This window comes from Bradysia coprophila (assembly GCF_014529535.1).
Source record: "Bradysia coprophila strain Holo2 chromosome IV unlocalized genomic scaffold, BU_Bcop_v1 contig_84, whole genome shotgun sequence".
Taxonomy (NCBI): Eukaryota; Metazoa; Arthropoda; class Insecta; order Diptera; family Sciaridae; genus Bradysia; species Bradysia coprophila.
This window is the reverse complement of record NW_023503376.1, coordinates 2,034,286-2,056,513: the sequence shown is the minus strand read 5'-3', so window position 1 is coordinate 2,056,513 and position 22,228 is coordinate 2,034,286. Positions and strand designations below refer to the sequence as shown.

At 36.0% G+C, this 22,228-nt stretch overlaps 3 protein-coding genes across 4 annotated transcripts; 2 read left to right on the top strand and 1 right to left on the bottom strand.

Annotated features, from left to right (window-relative positions):
• Positions 1–525: 525 nt before the first annotated feature.
• LOC119072859 (sodium-coupled monocarboxylate transporter 2-like) lies at positions 526–5,539 on the bottom strand. Its single transcript, XM_037178166.1, has 13 exons — positions 5,120–5,539; positions 4,968–5,058; positions 3,844–4,030; positions 3,496–3,574; positions 3,284–3,427; positions 3,164–3,229; positions 3,028–3,102; positions 2,206–2,335; positions 1,428–1,579; positions 1,323–1,365; positions 1,098–1,259; positions 908–1,041; positions 526–845 (listed from the first exon to the last, which is right to left on the bottom strand). The coding sequence occupies exons 1-13, from the start codon at positions 5,389–5,391 to the stop codon at positions 563–565; spliced, it is 1,818 nt and encodes a 605-aa protein (XP_037034061.1). The 5' UTR covers positions 5,392–5,539; the 3' UTR covers positions 526–562.
• A 2,587-nt stretch (positions 5,540–8,126) lies between these two features.
• Positions 8,127–13,783, top strand: LOC119072860. 2 transcript variants are annotated; one of them, XM_037178168.1, is made up of 5 exons: positions 8,127–8,433; positions 12,496–12,723; positions 12,787–12,994; positions 13,061–13,247; positions 13,309–13,783. In XM_037178168.1, exons 1-5 carry the CDS (start codon positions 8,341–8,343, stop codon positions 13,715–13,717), a joined length of 1,125 nt encoding a protein of 374 aa, XP_037034063.1. In that variant the 5' UTR covers positions 8,127–8,340; the 3' UTR covers positions 13,718–13,783. The 2 variants fall into 2 exon arrangements, with proteins under 2 accessions (XP_037034063.1, XP_037034062.1); XM_037178167.1 differs by having other exon boundaries at positions 13,055–13,247.
• A 6,436-nt stretch (positions 13,784–20,219) lies between these two features.
• On the top strand, positions 20,220–21,602 carry LOC119072861 (probable serine hydrolase). Its single transcript, XM_037178169.1, has 3 exons — positions 20,220–20,361; positions 20,424–20,522; positions 20,769–21,602. The coding sequence occupies exons 1-3, from the start codon at positions 20,344–20,346 to the stop codon at positions 21,585–21,587; spliced, it is 936 nt and encodes a 311-aa protein (XP_037034064.1). The 5' UTR covers positions 20,220–20,343; the 3' UTR covers positions 21,588–21,602.
• The last annotated feature ends 626 nt before the right edge of the window (positions 21,603–22,228 follow it).

Genomic DNA, 22,228 nt, shown 5'->3' with positions numbered 1-22,228 from the left:
ACGGACCTCGTACACTCCACCAACATAACCATAACATCGCATGAAAATTTTTGTACATTTTTTTGTGGAAATAAAATGTTTGGACAAATGGTCGTTTGGGGGTATGCAGTGCAGGAAAACTGATGGCATAATTGAATAGTGGACTTAACGCCCAATTTAACCATGCAGATGTCGTGTATAACCTCATCATTTTCGTTGACATTTCATTTTGTTTTATTCGCTACAGCAAAAACCGTTATCCAGCTGTAAGTTTTCGAATTGCCTCTTCAGACATTGAACTTCAGGGTTCGTATTTTGTCCAGCAAATGCAAATTCACATTAATACTAGTTAGGCTTAAGTAATGGGCAAGCTTTCTTAGGCCAACTCAACGCGCTTCAAGCTTGAGTGGTACTCTAAATAGAGTACTGGAACTGACAGTGTTATATACAGATTTTGACACTGTAAAAAATGTTGAAAATTTTTTCATAAAAAATAGTATTCTATTTGACAGCTGTCACCACGATCACTCATTCTTGCAGTGCGTTAGCCAACTACTTCATGGAATGGTTTCTTTTCTCAATTTTATTTTTCCATATTTTTCATTTCAAATTCTTTTTGTTCAATCTGTGCATATTCCGCTTCGAACAGTCTATCGGTCAGCTTAGCTTTCTCTTTGTATTCTTTGCTGCGCATAAATGGCGTCAAAAGCCGCTCGTCCAATATCGAATCGTCGGCTGTAAGTAGACTCACCGGATATCCGACGACGATCACCGTAATGAACCCAATGAGAGAGAAATACATAAAACTGATTCGGAACAACCAAAATCCTTCGTCATGCGTTGTCATTGCAGTTGTGGTGATATTTCTAAAATCATCGAACACGATAATAATCGGCTAGCCTACCCCGTAAACGAATATTGGTCTTACAACCCATTGATTAGATCCTCATCACAACCGTCGGTTCGTAAAGGTAAAGTTGAGTTATTACTTGGTACACTAAAAGATCCAACTACTATGACGCTAAGGAGAAGGACCGAAGCTGCTGTTCCCCATAAGACCCCCTGAAACAATAGATTGTTCAGAAGGTGTGACTGCACGTCCGTTTGGTCAATGTTACCTTCGTGTTTGCCTTCCTGAATATAATGCCCATCGTAAACATTCCAAGCAATGCTCCAGTTGTAGTCCCATTTAAAGCGAGTGTAACAAGAAACACAGGACCTAACTTTTCCACTATGAAAACGAGACACATCTCAACCAATCCCAATACGACTACAATAATCTAGAGATAAGGGGATGAGTTAACAACATTATTAACAAACACAATGTGCATTGGATCATGTACCTTCATAATATTGCTAGCCGTTTTCTCCGAAGCATTCGGATTTCTGGGAAAAAACGATTAAATTGCGGTAAAAGCTACAGAGATTTGAATACGAGTAAAACATACCTGTGCTTTAAGAAGTCTTCGTAAATAGTTCCAGCGACTGTATTTAAGCTTGCCGACATTGTTGAAAGTGCGGCCGAAAATATTCCTGCGATAAATAATCCTGAAATTCCCGGCACCGAACCAGCCACTTCAACCACATAATAAGGAAGAATCTGGAATGACCGGTAAACTAAACTTTCACCATTGCAATCGGTGATGGATGTTCATGGGTTTCAAACACGTTTACGTATCGTATCGTAATATATCTCATGTTAAATGAATTAAATTGCAATCGCCAGCAATGATTGAAGTTAAAGTTAGTGGGTTTTAATAGTACATTAGATGGTGTGCTGCGAAAGTAATTCATTACATGGAGGTAACAGTCTTGTTGTAAAAGCAAACACTCGAGTGAGCTATCCAACCATGAGTGGTACTCTAAATAGTGTACTGAAACGGGTGTATCAAACCAATTTTGGCACTGTAAAAAAAATCCGGAAAATTTTGTCTCTTTGGCAGGTGTCACTCGAAGCACCTTTGCTTGAAGTGCGTTGGTGTATCACAAGATTGTCTCCGAACTAATTATTTTAATGGCAGCAGCCAAATTCTGGTTAATTGCCACTTTCACGCAAAAGTTGATTATCACATAGAAATTGATTCGTAAAATTCACCTTAATTATTCTTGCAAGTAATGTGTTATTTTCACAGGGTGCAAACTACCATGTAATGGTCTACTTTCGCATGGGACAGGCAATAAAATCCTTTACAAAAATTCTTAAGACGCTCATTTCTAGCTGTTTACCTGATCATTTTTTTCGACCGCTTTCGTCGTAATTGGATCACATGTTTCATAATGCGCGTACATGACCAGACCAGTAAAACAACAAAAGCTTTTAACAACTATCAGTCCAACGGTAAAAATGAAAACTGATCTGAAATGATTGTTTGTTTTAGTTTAGCGATCGGTTTTGCGGGTGGTGGAAGTATTAGACAGATCGCCGTCATTTTTTGCAAAAAATTTTTTTTTTTTAATTGTCCTCGAATATCGCAGGTCCAAAAATGAAATAGTGATATTTCGGACAAATTTCAATATTCGTGGTACAAAAAAAAAAACTGTGTTGGTCACACTGGTTTTGGGCTAGTTATATGTCAAAATGGTATAAACGGCGCTGCATCGTTGCATTCCATCGTCTCATACAATTTGACATCTAAATAGCTCAACATCAGTGTGACCAACACATAAAATTCCATCCACGTTTTTCTTCCACTCGTCGTTAAGAGTGTATTGGTGAGGTAATGGCGATTTATAACAGTAAATGATCATAACCCGAAATTTGCACCAACAGTACAGCTGCATTTTTTTATAAAAATAATTTTGACAGACAGGCTTGTGTGGAAATCCAACGTAACAACGAAAATAAAAATGAATTTTCATGCAAAATTCAAATTTTTAACGGTCAAAAATTATTTTATATAAAGCTATATGAAATATAGAACGAGAGATGTACTACCACTGAGGTGCAAGCACTCGTGTGCGTACATGTCTCGTTATATAGCTGTAATTTACTAGGAAAGCTAGCTATTGACTATTGAATTTCCTCCGTAGAATAGAGAATGTTCGTACCTTCTGGCTTTCTGTAAATTGGGAACGGCCAAAAACTTTTGAATGCAACTTTGACTGACCCCTAGATTTGACACCCTAGAAAACATTTTCTACGATAACAAATCGGTCTCTGCAACATTACAGAATTAATACAGACCAAGTGGTCGACAGTCCAAAAAGAACTATCCAAAAGGAAGTCCTTGTAAACGGGCTCGGATCCATGCTACATTTGGAGAATGGTAAAGAACTGGAAACTATTCATTGAACCGAAACTTACTTGAAAAACTGTAATCTATTACCCCGTTCAGCTGCCTCCCAAATGTTTGTCCAACCTCCAGCCTCAGCCATTCCCAAACAAATTATAACTAGAATGGCGATTATCATTAAAACGAATTGTAGCGCGTCGGTCATAACCACTGCCCTGTTTAAAAACAAAAATTGATCGAATGAGAAATCAAATTGAAAATAAAATGTTTTCCATGAACCAACTTTAAACCACCAATCGTTGTATAAAAAATGCAAATTGCAGATATCATCGGTACAATGATATATAGACTGGTGCCAGACACTGAAAGATAAGAATTTAATTCTAAAATTAGACGACACTTTGTTTACTTGCTTGGATCAATATGTGGAAAATGAACAATGAGCGCAATAAATCAGCTTTAACGCTAACAAAATGCTTTAGAAAAATCTAATGTAAAATTTAGGTAAAATCATCCCATCCCATATTTTCATTACGCGGATCCACACTGACATTTATAGAGAAATGTGAGGAAGTGGAACCTATTTGTTTCACAATGTGGAATCCTCATTCATCCACATGAAATAACTTACCTTGGCTCAAGGCCAATGCAGGCACGTACATGACTATAGGGATGAATAAAATGTTTTGGACGGCATATACCGTGCTGGCCATCATCTTGACATTCTTGTCGAATCTCTTTTCCAAATAAGCGTAACAAGATGTTAATTGGAGATCATGGAATACCGGCAAGTAAACATAAATCATCGAAACTGCAACCTGAAATTGAATTTGTTGTTAATCGGTTGCAGACGGAAAACATGTCACCACAGTGCACTTCAATCAAAAGTTGTACTCTAAATAGGGTACTGAAACTTGACAGGGATACATACAAAATTTTACACTGTAAAAAGAGTGGGTATAAAATTTCAAACAAAATAGTACTTTATTTGACAGCTGTCATTAATAGCACTTTTGTTTGAAGTGCGTTGGTCACCAACAAAATTATCGAATCTATTACAACTTTTGATCCAAGTATTTTCAACAGCTCAAGATATATTCTTCTACTTCAATTGTTTTAGGAAATGTTTTTCTATATAACATCGCAATAGCCAGAGTTTATGTATTGATTTTGTCATCGTTATCGAAAACAGATGACACGGAAGTTTTTGCACAGATGATAACAGGTTCGAGTCAGGTAAGGTTGTTTTTCTAAAATTACCTGACTTCAACTTTCAGGTAAATCTAGCTTTTGAAAGCGGTGCAACTATTTTTAGCCTTAATTTGAACGTTAATTTTTTCAATTTTAATTTTTCATTGTATGAAGGGTTGAGACCAAGTGTCCTCTCAATAGAACAAACTGACAAATTAAAATGAAAAATCATATATTGAAATGTGTGTGTGACAGCTTCGTGTACAGACAGTAAAAAGGGACTCTTAATGTCAAAAGTAAAGGGACCCATAACGTCAAAATAAAGCAAAGTTGACGTTTTCGTGTTAGTGGTGTGGGTGATATAATTTTTCAATGATTTTCGGGTCATAATTCCTCTCTAGGTAGTCTACCTCTATGGTTGAGACATAGAGGTACTGAAGCAACGAAACAACTTTTCTTAATTCGAGTTGCGTTAAGGAAAATGTTTTCTAATCCCAGAGATGTTGTCTAATTCTGAATTTTGTTGTGAACTTCAGTGTTTGTGGAAATCAAAACTGTACTCACCACCAGCGCCGGCATTATAAACATCCAATACTGTGTTCCGTGAGTGTAGATCTCAACAGGAACACCGAGCAAAGTAGATCCTGAAATATGACTATCACCCTTCACCTTAACCACGATCACCATGATTCAATTAATCATTATTGAGCACTTACGATGCAATTAACGACATAGCTATCGGTACGATATGCATTGTCTTTCCACCTAATAGATACTCGTTCACCGTGTTCTGCTTCGTTTTCGCCAAAAAACCATAATAAATTCCGATGAGACTCGACAACAGTAGCATTCCGACAAATAACACATAATCGATCGTTGAAAATTGCATTGCCAGACGCTGAGAATTTAACGAATTCGAAACTGTTGCATTTTCACCGTTAACGACCGCGGACAAGATATCGGATGCGGAGTCATTGCTTTGTGCCATTTTATCATTAAATTTTCTCACTTTTCAACTGAATGCAACTATCATTAAACGCGTTTTACAATGACCGGAACGCCTTGATTCAGTTTCGATGCTCGCTCCCGAATGAATGGAAAGTAACAACTAAGACTGGAGACTGTGACTTGATCCTAACGAATTTAATTATCTTTGAAATTATCTCATTCCATCTACTCTTAAGTACTGAGTACCAGTATCACTTGTAGATTACGTTTATATGTTAAATACATATGACAAGGTTACAGAGTGATTTATTAAAAAGAATTTACTACGACGAGTACATACATTTCAGCAATGATTTACGACCATCAGAAAGGAATCACAAAAGAAAAACGTCTGTCTCGACTTGGTGGATATTTACTTTCCTAAACTGTAATAAGAAAACGGTTAAGTCATTCCTTCCAACACAAAGCTATTAGATAAGAGATTTGTGCGGTCTGGTTGGATGCGGTTATTACCTAATTGCTCTTTTATTGTTATTTAATCTTTCACAAAAGATACGCATATTATAATCACAGTAGTTATTTGAGTCTGAAACATCTGTCGATATAATAGATTGAGATTTCGATGCAAAATCTTTTACTTAATTTGTTGTAACACAAAAATGTGAAAACCCAAGCCATATGACAGTGTGATATAAGCGACCCAAGCTATCGCTTATTTTTGTCCTGATCGTCGATAACAAATGAGCAGCCACCTTTAAACCATCTGTAAAGCATTCTGAGACCCGTACGAATCACATGGTCTTATAGATTTCGACTTCGACTTTGTAACAATGAGAATTGACATATGTTTCTATGCCTACAATTAACTCGATAATTCGAGTAAAGTGCGATTTCAATTTTTAAAAAATCCTGAAAAATATTTATAAAGTAGGAGCTAAATTTGAGGATGGACATATTAGGGCAATTTTAAAGAATTTTAATCGAGAACTACTGACATCATGGACGGAGCGGTAGCGGACCAAATTGACTTTTTCCAAACAATCAAAATTCTTCAACTTACTATTTGTGTTTCTATCTATCTATCTATCGACGGGCAATATTGGAAAGTAGTCAACGGTTGTTGTATTATATTTCTGGATGTATGGATACTCTGACGTTGTATTATAGCTTAAATGAGGAATAGAAACTACACAAACCGACCAAGTGGGTGGGTAGATAGAGATCCTGTAATAAGTGAAACTCGGGCTCCTCGCACTGAGAATGGCTGGTGTGAGTTTTTGGTGTAATTGCATGTGTGGTTTTTATAAAAATTTTGTCCAATTTTTGAATTTCGTCAAATTTTCGACTTTCGTTAAATTTTGCGATTTTCGTTAAATTTTCGAACTTCGTCAAATTTTCGAATTTTGTCAAATTTTTGAGTTTTGCAAATCTTGAATTTTGTCAAATTTTCAATTTTCGTTAAATCTTCGATTTTCGTTAAATTTTTAATTTTTGTAAAATTTTCGAATTTAGTCAAATTTTTGATTTTTGTCAAATCGAAGATCGTCAAAATTATCTGCCAATTAAGTGTCGCTAATTTTGTAACTTGATTTTCTACATGAAGTCAACTATTTGCGCGTAGAGGTAAAAGCGACACATCCAGCGATATCATTCATTTTAGAAGTTAGACAAGGCTATCGCCACACTTTTCTTTTTAGAGGTTCTTGTTGGGATTTAGTCTTACAAACAGTATGTGCTCAATTCTGATTCAGAATTTCTGAACTGCCCTCCTTTCTTGGAGGTGGTTTCAAAATGATTATTTTGAAAATTTGGATTACATACCACTCCTTCGGATCAGAACGTAACACAGAGGTGCACAATCATATATTAAAGCATTACAAGGGATACACAGTTGAAAAGTCGAGTTTTCGTTTGAAGTTGGTTAAGCCAAGGCGAAGCCGAGGTTAATAAACACCAGAAAACGTAACTTTTCAACTTTAAAAATTACGGCTTTCGATTCATGTAGCATGTAAAGTTGTGTACATAAGGGATATAAATGAGAAGTCATGCTTACACGTGAATTTTGTTGATCCGAGCCGACTTTTTACCTTTCATCGCTAGTTATGTAAGGCTATTTTTCCAGTTACAAGAAATGATTCGAGAAAACATGAAGGATGTGCGAGGTGAGTATAATAAAAATGTGCCACCCAGTTTTACAAATGTAACAATAAAACTTGTTTCGAAAATCGATATACACCAGGTACCTACCTTAATAGACCGTGTGCGATTTTTAGAAAAAAGTTTCATATTTTAATAAAATAAAGATTTACCATAAAAACCATTGAAAAAAATATTTAATTTTTTTAATAGAAATTATTGAAAAATATTCTTGCCATCCCGATGCCATCCCACTTATTAGAATCTTAGTAAGAATCCAATTAGAACGAATTAGAATGGTTCGGAAATCCTTTTAGTCTCATTCAAATTACAGCTTTCAAAGTGAGATATAAAATCAAGTAGACATTTTAAAGATATTCTGTACGCACTTTTGTTCTACAGAATAATAATCTAAATCAATTAAAAATAAATTATTTATACTTCACACGGTCTATTAGTGCAATTTTAATAAATTACTATTGTCGAAGCACCGTTTATACAATATATAATACACCTGCAGTTAACACCAGTAGCACTCACGTATTACACATTCACAAAAGTTAAACAAAGTGAATAAACTTTTGCTGAAGTCCATTCATTTAACTATTCTCATAATCACGCCACATAAATCAGAAAATGAATTAAGCTACGACATACATTCAATATTCCAGTTGAAATAGTTTCGCTATATCCTTCGCACGGACATGAGCATTGATATTTTACGCTCCACTAAAAAACGCGATAATTTCACCCATCAGGAAAGTTGGTTGAATGAGACTTATTTTTGTACATTTCGAACGATAATACGATTGTCCAGCAACATCAACATAATTTGGTGAATGGAACTGTAGATATGGGTTGTGGTGTGTCTCGAAGTGAGAAAAATCCAGTCGACGAGGTGCCAGAACATTTATTAGCTACACAAATGGCCATGAACGGCATGAAGGTTATCCGTGTTGTTCTATGAACATTTTTTATTATTGATTTGTATGCCAAAGTAATACATTTTTATACGCTTGATTATCACTTCAGGTGACACATACATATTACACCTGAAGCGTCGTGACCTGATTCAATTTCAATATTTTGTTGCGCTTTGCTTTTTTTTTTTTAAACGAATATTGTTGAACATTTACTTGGTCACAATTTGTGCAGTGCGGCGAATGCTTTTTTATTGAAAAGATATCGTAGCCAAGCTCATTAAAGTCCTTCAAACATCGCAAACTTTGCTCCAGGATAGTAATCCGGTCTATCACTTCCTTCCTTTGAATCTTTATAACTGATCATTCTGAACAGATTGTTACGAAATCTTTTACTTCATTTGTTTAACAAGAATTTTGCTATATAAGAGAATACGACCTATGCTTGATTCACATTGGAACCTAATGGAGTGGCGCCTTTTTTGAATCTCCAAAGAGAGAGACAGAGAGATTGTTTCTCATATAAGTTCGTAGGACCCATTGGTCCTGGACCCAATGTAATTTTCTTACGATTGTGAATTGTCCTAGGAAAAGTCTCTGTGTTTGACCATTTATTTCACTAATAGCGGCTCATAACCGTTAGATTTGATTCCTATATGTCACAAAATAGTTTCTCGATTTCCCATTGACTGTGTGGTATGTATTTCGAAGCGTGTCTACAGTAAATCATTGAGAGACTAACAAGGTTGCATGCTCCTTGCCTAAAACTATTCAATCTCAATTTGAATATTATTGTGTTACCAATCAACGTATCAATTTCGAAAATCCGAGTTTTTTTCGTTTGATCGCACTCACAGCGTATACATTTGGTTGTAATGGGTAAATAGAGGTATAATGATGTGTAACGATGGTAATCAAATAACTCTGAACATGAGCATACACAGTCCAAAGCATTGCACAGCCAGTAAAAGCTACGGTGTTTCCGATTTTATTAATTCATCAATCACAGTTTTTTGTATGTTAATAGCTTTTAGTGGCACACACGTCATTAAATCACATTCAATCAATTTTATTATCTTGTCGAATGTAATATGCCCTTTGAAAGCTTTAACAAAGCTTTTCCGCAATGGCTAAAATCTCACCATCAGAATTACGTTGTTGTGCATGCCTGCAGTTTGTAGATGTGTAAATGTGTGGGCCACAAATTCCCAAAAACTCTCTCAAACCACACAAGCAACTTCTACATTGTATACCATACAATAATGTGATGATAAAAATCTTGATTATTATCAGCGGTGGTATACACATAATCATTAATCAAGTTCCGGTCGACGTGCTCGTTGTTTGCTTTACGATGATGTGAACAGCTAGATTATTATGTCGTGTCGTCGTAACTTTATTTGAATTACGATTCGTAAATTCGAAAGTTATTCAGTTTTTAGGCAATAAGTAATCTAAATTGCGAAATTGTGCGGTATATCCATCGATGTATCGTATTTAGATAGCTTTTGATCGAGGGGACGAGGGTAAGTCACTCAAAATCGTATTACACCATTTCCATTTCTACCAATGTGTCTTCATAATGGCTCGTGATTGCTGGAACAATGACTGAATTGGCCGGATTACAAAATTAGCAGAATTTCCCAATATCATGCCCGCACGTTAGTAAGCGGGCGTGACGCAAGTCCACTACCAAAAATGTTTTAACAAAAAAATTTTGCGGACGGCGGAGCATATTTACAGCAACTTTTTGACTTCTCTCCCTTAACTCCAACTACCCTGAAACTAGGATATCTGGAATTTAGGAATCCGTACGAGTTCAACGAGCTACTGCAGCTGAGTTACTGCAGCTTTAAAATTGGCCGAAATATTGAACTTCGAAATATTGATGTTTGTATGAATAAGCAAAATTTCGAATTTTCAGATAACTCAAATTGGCTACGTTAGTTAGTTAGTTAATTAGTTCATATGGAAAAATGGATCCAGCAACTAATAAACGTTTCTATAGATTTTCCTGAAATTTTGGTTATAGGCTAATATTGGCTCAAAAATAAGAATGGAATGTTCAAAAGTTGGAAAAACTCATATCTTGGGAGCTGAAGCTCTCCAAAGTCTCCATACAAATGCCATATAAAAACCAATTTGTATGTGTGTGTTTTGTATATTTTGTTGCATGATATGGATGGTAATGTGGTGAAAGGTGTGTGTTGTTTTGGGATGTATTTCTTGGGAATTGTTGGGATCATTAAGTATTAACTTCCACTAGGTCGGTTCCTACATTTTGGGATGACAGATGATTCCTCTGGCACTTCCTAACTTCCATCGGATTTTTCGATGGAGTTGGGTTATTTTCGACATGAGTGAGATGTTCCAAGGTTGGTTCCTAAATTTTGGGATGACAGATGATTCCTCTGGCACTACCTAACTTCCATCGTATTGTTTTATGGATTTGAGTTATTTTCGACATGATTGAGGTGTTCCAAGGTTGGTTCCTAAATTTTGGGATGGCAGATCATTCCTCTGGCACTTCCTAACTTCCATCGGATTTTTCGATGGATTTGAGTTATTTCCGACATGATTGAGGTGTTCCAAGGTTGGTTCCTAAATTTTGGGATGACTGATGATTCACCTGGCACTTCCTAACTTCCATCGGATTTTTTGAAGGATTTGGGTTATTTTCGACATGAATGAGGTGTTCCAAGGTTGGTTCCTAATTTTTGGGATGACTGATGATTCCTCTGGCACTTCCTAACTTCCATCGGATTTTTTGATGGATTTGGATTATTTTCGACATGAGTGAGCTCTTCCAAGATTGTTTCCTAAATTTTGGGATGACAAATGATTCCTCTAGCACTTCCTAACTTCCATCAGATTTTTCGATGGATTTGGGTTATTTTCGATATAAGTGAGGTGTACCAAGATTGGTTTCTAGATTTTGGGATTCAGACTGATTTCTCTAGAATTTTTTAATTTCCATAAGGTTTTTTGAAGTTGTCGAAATGACATACTTACAAAAGTGGTGATATCAGTCAAAAAACCCTTAAAGGGTAAATGTGACGCAAGTCCTTTATCTTACTTACAAAATAACTGATGTTTGCGTACGACGGACGCACAATGCGTCTTCCCATTGTGCGTCGTACTCAAAAGTTTTATCAACAAAAAATTGACTTTAAAATTTTTGTTAAAGAAAATTTTACAAAAAGGCGTCACAAGTGATGTTGAGGAACGTATTGTTAGGAAAATGGTTAAAAAATGTACTGAAAGAATTTAAACGGAAGGAAACTGAATCATCTGCCAATTGTGACGCAAATTTCTTGTTGTAAAATTTTCTTTCACAAATTTTTTGAGTCAATTTTTTGTTTATAAAACGTTTGCGTACGACGCACAATGCGTCACCCTCAGCGATATCAGTTAATTTGTGAGGACTTGCGTCACATTTACCCTTTAAGTGTTTTTTGACTGATTCTCTTAATACTGTAATTGCAATTTATTACTAACAAGACTAGAGACGAAGAGTTCAAAAATCCAGTTTCAGTGTAAAGTTTGTTAATACCTGAATCCCTGGGATAATTCATAATATGTAATTACGATAAATACTTCACATTTAGAGGGGTGTATGTGGGGTAAAACATATCAACTTAGTTCATATTTTTAGAGTGATTAAACCTTCAATTGTGACAGCACTGAAAAAGCTTTACGTAATTTATGAGTGATTTTACAGTTGACTATTACCCAAAAATCCCTGTAGTCTACGATGTTGCTTGAGTCTTCGATATCTCTCTAGCCTTTCCTATGCCGCTGAACCACATCTATATCTGCCACATCTGCACATGCCACAAGTACTGACTGAAGTTAAATTTCAAAGAAATTCAATTATTCTATCGTGATGATCAATTCAACTTCTACTGCTTTCGGTGAATGAAGCGATAAGTAAACAATAAGCGAAAATTATATTCCAGCATCTACCCACATTAGATGCCTCTAATTTATCCGATTCTCATACGGCAGAGATCTATTGCAGCCAGATACCTAATCTACGATTTGTCACATCGCCCCAATAATTTTGATTTTTTGTTTCTCTGTTGTAGACGTCCGAAACAGTATACCAAGCATTTAAACGATTAGATCAACAAATATGTAAATTAGAAGCGATGTGTCCAGGTCCACGCTTGACAACAGTGGACGCATGGATCGAATTTTTAGAGTCCGATCAGCACAAGCAATTGATTAGAAGTCAGCCATTTTTACAAAATCCAAATGATCCGTTGGATTTTCGAGAAAATTTAGTCAAAATGGAAAAGTCTAACATTCATAAGGTGAGTCTGGTCAGATCAACAACATCAAAAAAAAATTTATAATTTTGTCGCTTGCAATTAAAGCTAGCCATTCAGTGTGATATAGCGTTTAATATTGAAAAAGCTGCGAAAAATGAAGAGTTCCTAGCGAGTGTTAGCAAAACCTATCTTGAAAATATCGAAGCAGAGCTATTGAATGATATTATTGAACATGGAAGATCTAGATCTAAAGCATTGACAGAAAGTTACAACACTTTACGCTTATTGTACGCAGAGCAGGATGGTCTATTAGGTATGACTAGAATACATGACTTTTCAGTTGACAAACTAACTCATTTATCATCGTCTAAAGCAACAGTATCTGGAGGAACGTATACTTCTAAAACTGAACAGCGACTGGATGATCAAGTGGAAGTAGCACGTCAAATCAGAGACAAACTATCTGCTGTTGCAGAGCAGTGGAACACATCAGCTAATTTGTTGAAAACAAGTGCCAAAAGTGCTATTTTAGCGGCAGAGTGTTGGAATTTAGTGCAACCATCTCGGTAATTTAACTAAATATCTTGGTTTGCCAAATGGTTGAAAAATGTCCATCCTTAATTTAAGCAATCCAAACGAGAGGATATCCCAAGCGCTTGACTGTCGTAATCAAGTTGTTCAATCGACCGTAGCTCTAGAATATTCGCAGAAAGCCCTACCTCATGTGGAATTCAAGCATGTCACACCAAGACAAATATCGGCAATTAAGCATGCGAATTTGTACTTGCTCACAGATCTAGCAAATCCGGTTCGTTACAGTCACACCAAACGGGTGCTGGACGCGTTTCAAAATAATGTTAATTTGGCCGTAACTTGGTTGTTTGATACGTTCAATAAATCGCTGAGACAAGACTTACATCATTCCGAAGACAATGTCATTTCGTTGGCAAAGCAACTGCGTAACGAGAGATTGGAGTATATTGCTCGGACAATTGGAACTAATTTGTATGTACCAGCTGTGGCCACGTCGAAGTAAATTGGACAAATTGGTCTTGTGCGTAATACTGTTTTTATGTGTAAATATAGAGATTGGGAAATCAAATATTTTTGCCTTTTATGTCGTTGATATTTTTGTTTTATTTGTGATTAAGTGCTCTTTAAAGTTCGTTATCCCATTAGCTTTCCATTGATGCCTCATATGCTGCGTTTGTTATAGTGTTCGTGACAGCAAATTTTCTTCAATTTTATCATTTTTTCTTACATGTATTAGTAGGTGTTTATCAAACCATATATGCCCTCAAAGTACTTGACCTCAGCAGTCTAACGATCCCACTCACATCCAGATCGCATATATTTAACGGCCTTAAAATGAGTCTGAAAAACTCCCATTTATCGAGCTTTGAAAGACTGCTACCAGCAACCAATGGGACTAGTGACTATCTGAGGCCTGTTTTGAATTCCTCAGGCAAATACTCTTCAAACGCTATTTATGTATATCCATGCCAGACGAAATGGTTCCGTTTTCGGTAGAACCAACCAACAAAAATAACACTTTATGTGTTAAATAAACGACACGTACGGTACGGCAACCGCTTGAATCAGAACATCACTGAACTTCAATTAAGACAGTTTCAATTCACAATAAAATATTCTTCATTGATTTAATACAGGAAAGGCCAATCAAATTTCAACCGAAAGTCTCAGCTGATTCATTCAGGCTATGTATGCTTATACGGTTCTACCGCTACCGCACGTATGTGAGTGCTATTAAATCCGTATAAACACTAATAATCAGTTTTGTTTGTATGAGTGAACCAGCTTAAATTCAGCTGAAACAAACTTAGGCTCAAATTTGATTGCACTTAACTGCAGTGAGTACATTAAGAAAAAACAATAAGTCAGAGTTGAATCTAGAACTACATGTCTACTTTCATTAAGTATTATGTAATTCTACTACTTCCTTTACCTTCGTTAACTTGTTAAAGACGTCAAGCATATGACCAGTATTATATGAGGTCTGTTACTTCCATCGATCAAAGTATTTTTAATAGGTTTCAAATCTTGTACTTCAATTTTTTTTGACATGCATTTTACTATATAAAGGACCTTATTATCAAGAACTTGTCATTATTTTTGTCGTCGTTATCGATAACAGATGAATAGCCGTATATGACAGGTAAAAATGACGCTCGGAACAGATCACCTTTAACATTTTCCCTACTGTAGGGATGTAGGATCGATATGTTTGCCAAGCCAACGATTGAGATAATTTTGTATGAACTGAATTGGTTAGTAAATAACGAACTTTAATGTACAAGACTTATATTTCCACATGTAAATAGAGACAACGCAACGTTATGTAAATATGGTTGCGAAGAGGTCACCGTCAAAAGAATTTAATTTTTGCATTTATTAACATTTTCACGTTTGCATTTATCGGCAAACCCCTTCAATGCGATTAAATTAACTTAAGGCAAGGTCTAGTTCTTGATGGAAAATCTATTACTTCATTCGTTTTATGACACAATTTTGCTATATAGAACAACACTATGCTCATCGAGATGAGAGCTCATTTTTGTCGTCACTGTCGAGAAGCTGTTTCATAGCTTAGATAACGTACAAAACGTTGACTTAATCCTAATTTAAATTTAAGTCAATGTAAAACATATAAATAAGATTCACTGTATATTAAAGAAGGCACAGATAGAGCTACACTTTTGGAATCATTTCTGTTATTAAAATTAGTCTTTGGTTCCATTCTATTGATCTTAATGTAATTCCTTACGTCATCATTATTTTGCGTCGTATCACTTGAATTCAATTTGCGTCACGAAAATAAAAGAATTTATGAAAATTAGCAATTATTAACGACATGAACGAAATTTGGATACATTTTGGGAAACTGGTGTCATAATATACTCGTGAATTCAAATTTTGTGTTATTTTTGGTACTGTTTCCATACCGTTGATTTCATTAGCACACTAAGTGTTTTACCACATCCAACTTTAGATAAAAATTAAAAAGAAAAACATTTCCACTTCCACTCCATTATATTTTTGTAGCTCACGTAACTTTTACTAAACCTAATTTTCTGTTGCAGTTGATGTGTCTATCAGCATTTCAGTTGTGTATTCTGTCGAATATTCGGTTGATTCTTGTCCTAAGTTTGTAGTACTTTGTGGAATGTCATTTGCTTCCGTGTAAGTGCTTCCACTATTTTCGTTAAAATAATGAACCGAATCCGGTTGGTAGCCAATATGTGCTGCATAAGTCAACAAAGACGGATGATAGGTTACATAATTCATGACTTCATTGAATGGTTCCTCTGTTGACGATACTGATGACTCACTAGGTTCAATCACTGGTCCAACCGCTTGTTCCGATACTTGAGTGGAATGAGAAACATCACCGGACGCTTGTACTGGCTTCTGACTCACCACTTCTCTATTGTCATGGATGTAAACGTGTTGTGGACGATGATAAGAATTGAATCCTCTGGCTACGTTCCATATGGCCAGACCAGTTAAAATATTACCGAAACTGAATGGACTCGAACCGTGACCGAAACCAGAACCGTATGTTCCTACACCACTATATCCACCCATTCCCATACCATTGTTCGCATATAGTCCAGATGTGTGTGACGGTCCACCATAAGCGTTATGACCGTAGCCAATGCCATGAAATGATGTGGCATCTGGAAAAGCCCCTTGCGGTCCACCTCTGGGCGGTATTCTTCCAATATTTGAATACGAATTTCCAGTTGCTGCTGAGTAGCTGGGAGGCATTGCCTGATACGGTGAATACGCAGGTGGTGCGCCGTTAGCTGGTGCGGAATTATGTCCTAAGCCTGGATAAGCTGGTGGTGGGCCGACTGGAGATTGAACTGGTTTATTGTCAGCGTTCGTAGCGACTGGCTTCTGGCTTTTCGGAACATGATCGGGTGCCGATTGTTGATGGTTGTTTCGACGAACATTTGGATTGGCTACCTTTTTACGGCTTCTACCAATACTAAAGCCTCTTTTCGATTCGATGAGAGAAGCACTGGCAATCAACAAAATGACCACGAAATACCAATTGATTTTCGCTTGCGCTACCATTGTAATGCGTTCAAAAAAAAAGTCCCAAGACACGAGTACTATCAAAATCTTAACTCAATTAGGTTCAAACTAAAACTGATTCAATTTCACTACTGGCGCGGAGATAACAATTTCGTTATAGTTATATTTCCAACGTAACGCATTTAGTTTGAAATTGAAATAATCTGTGCCTTTGCTACACATATGGTTCGTTATGAATGTGTATATCCAACAGTATGCACAATACTCTTATGTTTATTATTGTTTTGATTACAAACGGAGTCAATTTTATCATTAAACTTCTTCTACAGAAACATATGTACATTTAAGGCAAAACATGAAAATTGCTTTTCAGGGTTTGGTGAACGGTTCACATTTCGATGTGAACGACAAAATTATTCCATTAACTTTTGCGAATACATTTTTTTAAGCCTGTGGTGCATACCTGGATCATGTTAAATTAAATTAGGCAGCCCATCAATTAGCCATATTAAGATTATTCGGCCATAAAGACATCACAAGCCAACAATCTGAAACTTTTGAAATGTACACAACTGTGGCATAGTGGTTAAATTTGTGCCCTGAGTACGAAACGCGTATCCGTTAGTCACGATGGTGTATGTGGTTCCGCTGCAGCCACTTCACAAAAAAATAATTAAAGAGCAATGGGACGGGAGCAGTTATCTAAGATATTTATGAGTAAATTTTGTCTTCATTCGATATTGGAATATGGAGTGGTTCTTTGAACTCGCAGATGCACTCTAGATACTTTTACATTTTTTGTGAAGCGCGAATGAAGTGGAACCACAGACGTCATCTTTCTCAGGGCACCGAGACCTAACCAATGCAATAATTACCATTTGTGCACAAAACCTGTGTTGCCTAGTGAATCGTACCGATATTCGTATGATATTCTGGTACAGCTATAATCATGTCACAGTGTTCTGCAACTCTGTTCGTTTCTTCCTCTTCAAAATGATAAATGATCGCTTGTCGCTTTCTATTAAATTTTCTGAATAAATTGCTTTGTTTAATCCGACTGAACGACATAATTCAGATATGGTACTGTTTGTAGTGCTTATTACGTTACATGCAAAACTACACATAAATGACGACCACAATATGAAATTGTTTAAGAAATGGAGCGCCCATTCATCGCCATACTTTTGCTTTGATTTTATTAAGTGGATGGCTAATTTGCCAAAACACATTAAATTAGATGTGTAAGACATGCGATTAGTGGTGATTACACCAGCGCAATACACAGTAGAGGTGGGCGATGGTTCAGGGATCAAAATGGGGGTAAACAAAAAATTCTTGCCTTTGATTTTTTACATCTAGGGAAGACAAACATTTTTTGTGGATCTCTTCAGTTTCGATCCCTGAACCATTGCACACCCCTAATATACAAATAACACACAGTTATAGTGCCAGTGTAAGGCGTTTGTCAAAATTTGAAAACCTCAGAAATCCTTATAAATCCACTGATTCTTGAACTGGGAAGATGGTGGAGCATGTGTGAGTGTAATATATAGAAATTTCTGCATTGTCAATATCTTTCAAATAAAAAAATTCACCAAACTCGGATGTACTTGAGATATAGGGAAAATACACAAATTCAAGATGGCGTCTGTCTGCCATTTTACTAGGGCACTATAACGACAGTACCACCACTTTACGATCGTCATTACATTTCAAACAGAAAAAGTTCATGAAAATCTGATGAAATTTACTTGAGATATAGGGAAAATCTACTATACATTCACTGTGCGACCGAGCAGCCTGACCCACGCCCACTCCGTGGACTCCAGCTTCCGATACCGTGATCCGATTATGACAATTTTTTTTCCTGCAGCTTTCATTATCTGTTCCGAAAATATATGCAAAAAACCTTGTCCAGCCCTCCAAAATAGCATATATCTGACCCTATCTCCGAAACCGATCGACTGAATTTGCTCATTTTTGAACTTACCCTGTCACTTTCGGCTATTTATCTGTTATCGATAACGGCGACAAAAAAATGACAAGGTCTGGTTATTATGGTCCTTTATAGAGTAAAAAATTGATGTTAAAAAAATTGAAGTACAAGATTTCAAATCAACAGACTAAAAATACTTCGATCGATGGAAGTAATAGACCCGATAGTAATGTTGGTCATATGCTTGCCGTCTGTAACAGGTTAAACCAGTATTTGTGATTACAAGACGGGGAAAAAAGTTTAATATTTTTCCACATTACAAATCTTTCTTTCTTTCATAAATTAGTGTTTGTACTTCAAATTTATACAGCACTACAGCAGTTTATTATTTGTAACACTAAATTTAGTTTTTGCATTTTAATTATTGATGAGAGCTGATATCAGTCAAAAACACGCGAAAAGAAATGCGTCACAAATGGCAGGTGATGAGAAAAGTGTAAACAACTGCTTGAAAATTTGATTTTATGAACGGGAAGTATATTTATTTTGATATTTCTAAAAGCCAATTGATATCTTCAATTTACATTTTGATATCTTGCACGTTTTTTAATTTACCACCTTACGAAAATTTGATTGGTTTTTAAAACAAACAAGTTGGATTTATTAAAAAAAACTAGCTCTAAGTTCTACAAAAGCTTAATCCTACAAAAGATTGTGATCCTAAGCCGAAGGCGCCACAACCAAATCAACATTTTTCTTCATTTGGCCAAAAATTAGCCATCATGGCTTTATGGTGAAAAACCGATTTAAAGAACGTCTTGGCCAGAAACATGTCAGTATTATTATTATTATTAGTATGTTTTATGATTCTTTCCCACCATGTAATGGATCATTTTCTAGGGTGGCAAAATGATATGTAATGATCAACTTTCGTATGGGGCAGGCAATAAAAATAATTTTACGCGAAAATTTAAATTACTTAACAATAAGCCCTTGAAGAGATACTAATCCATTACATTCTGTGATGTTTTCGGTTCATTTTTTTAAAGTGAACTTTCAAAATATTTTTGATTGGTTTATGACTTTTGAATCGGATGATGTCGCCCGAAAAACGCGTATTACTACGTCAGATGAAACAAACCTCTTCTTTATCTCAGATTAGATAAGATTGGACAACATCGTTTCTTTTTTATGGATGTCATGGTCTGATAACTTTGTCTATTTTATGTCAGTCATGATTTATATAGCGAATTGCGTTAGTTAAATTCGAATTTGTTTCAGATTTTTAGCACCAAACAAATAACTGGGGATATGTTTTACTCAATACAACCCTGGAAAAAGAGTCATTACTTTATTGACACGAGCCTTAAAAGTCATAACTATTATGAGTCGTTCTTAACACTCGGAATTCCGAGCGAGCAGTAAAGACATGTATGTCAAAGGCGAGCGTCCGTTACATTTTCAACTGGTTTTCTGAATACTGTAGCCTTATACAACACAATCCATTCATTTCGTTACTACTTCGGAAAGCTTATCTAGTTCGTTCATTCGTATTAAGAAAATGTTTTAGATAACAGAAACTGTAAGCGATTTGATAAACGTTCATTGATTGTCTGTTCAAGCTCAGGGAGAACACTTGTCGCTTGTTAAATCGAAAAAATATAATGGAACATATTGTTGAGGTAAAGTGTGAATTTTCAATGCCAATTTTTGTAAAAACTTTTCTTTTTCCCATTTTTGAAAGGTCGAAGAAATTTCTATAAAAGTTCCATGGGGTCATGTAGCAGCGAAATGGTGGGGTTCACGTCAAATTCGACCAATCGTAATGCTTCATGGATGGCAGGTAAAAAGTCTTGTTGAAAGCTATTTGAAGCGGCTAATCATCTGTTATCGAAAACGCGACGATAGAAATTATTTATGAGCGGTTGCACTAAGATTATGGAAATGTTTATTTGTTTAAACAAATGAAGTAAAAGATTTTAGATCAAAACAATTCAGTACTAACAGACTGAATGATTACACTTCGATTCGCTTGTCATTCACGATTGAACGAATAACAATTAAGAGACTTATTCATTGATAATTCTAGGACAACGCTGGAACGTTTGATCCTTTAATTCCACAACTACCGAGACATTTGAGTTATCTTGCAATTGATTTACCTGGCCATGGACAGTCGAGTCATCTACCACACGGAATGATCTACAGTAACATCAATTACATCTACGTACTACGTTTGATATACAAGCAATTCAATTGGGACAAAATATCGCTTGCTGGTCACTCAATGGGGGCTATAATAAGTTTTCTTTATGCCTATTCCTTCGGCAACGAATGTGACATGGTTGTAGCAATAGACGCATTAGTGCCGATTCCAACGATGAATCATTTAGTCGTAGACGGCTACCGGAACGGACTAAACGAAATTTTAATTTCAGACGAGCGAAATATCGCCGGTACAGAACCACCCAGTTACAGATACGAGACAACTGTAGAAAAACTATTAGGTGGAACGTTCAGCAGCTATACGAGAGAATCATTGCCATATCTACTGCAACGGGGAATAAAAGCATCAAAATTCAATCCTGACAAATACTTCTACATCCGAGACAATCGCATAAAAACGAGACTCAATTTTTTCCAAATGACTAAGGAATCGTGGGTTGAAATCGCTTCGAGTATTACCGTTCCGTATTGTTACATAAAGGCACTGCAGTGTGGCTTCAATACTCAATGGGACTATATGGACGAAATTTTGCAAACGATGAAAGATTCAAATCCTTCATTCGAAGTGCATGGTGTGGATGGAGACCATCACGTTCATTTAACCGATCCGGAAAAAGTAAGTGAAATCATTGGCCGATTTATAGAGTTACATCGACCGGTTAATATATTTTCGAAATTATAGTTTTTTGCTCGAAATTACATTTGCGGTTTTTGTCGACTATGAAAGTTGTTTTTCCATGTTAGTGGCTTTGTTGTCAAACGTGAGCCTTACTGAATAGTGACATTCAAAAACGGGACACGTCACATTAGTGAATTATAAGGAACATGAATTTTCACTCGTTAAGCTACGTTAGGCTGGCGATGTTTTTAATTTATCCAAAAACGTCTATTGACATCGTCAACCTCTTTGAAATTTCATTTCTCATATAATTCTCTAATGTAACACGTGCCATTTCTGCATTTAACTGTTCATTATGTACTGGATTTAAGAAAGTTTACAAATAGTTCTTCATGAAAGTTTCAGTATGGTTGGTACTATCAAGGTGGTACATATGCAATGCACGCTGCTCACCAATTTCTCTTAAGCCCAAAACATACGATCAATTTTGCGTTGATGAGATCAAATGTCAGAGAACACAATCTGGTTTATCTGATAATTTAACGATTCTTCTCTTTTGTGGAAATTGCGACATTTCTAGCGGTTAGTCGAAAAGATTTGAATTGATAAAATCCAAATAATTTCTTTTAACTTTGTCGCAATATGTCGTTGAATCATTCACCTTTTATGCGATGTACAATTTGTCTGCTCAGTATAAAAGAAAC

What these genes read in the sequence shown, in the direction of transcription:
- LOC119072861 (XM_037178169.1), top strand. An exon ending in TAATGCTTCATGGATGGCAG is followed by an intron (nt 20,523 to 20,768) that starts GTAAAAAGTCTT and finishes TGATAATTCTAG; the next exon opens with GACAACGCTGGAACGTTTGA.
- LOC119072859 (XM_037178166.1), bottom strand. Translation starts at nt 5,391, where the DNA reads ATGGCACAAAGCAATGACTCCGCATCCGATATCTTGTCCGCGGTCGTT. An exon ending in AATAGATTACAGTTTTTCAA is followed by an intron (nt 3,230 to 3,283) that starts GTAAGTTTCGGT and finishes CTCCAAATGTAG; the next exon opens with CATGGATCCGAGCCCGTTTA. An exon ending in AATTTACAGAAAGCCAGAAG is followed by an intron (nt 2,336 to 3,027) that starts GTACGAACATTC and finishes CAATCATTTCAG; the next exon opens with ATCAGTTTTCATTTTTACCG.
- LOC119072860 (XM_037178167.1), top strand. Translation starts at nt 8,341, where the DNA reads ATGGGTTGTGGTGTGTCTCGAAGTGAGAAAAATCCAGTCGACGAGGTG. An exon ending in AAAAGTCTAACATTCATAAG is followed by an intron (nt 12,724 to 12,786) that starts GTGAGTCTGGTC and finishes TTGCAATTAAAG; the next exon opens with CTAGCCATTCAGTGTGATAT. An exon ending in AATTTAGTGCAACCATCTCG is followed by an intron (nt 13,248 to 13,308) that starts GTAATTTAACTA and finishes CCTTAATTTAAG; the next exon opens with CAATCCAAACGAGAGGATAT.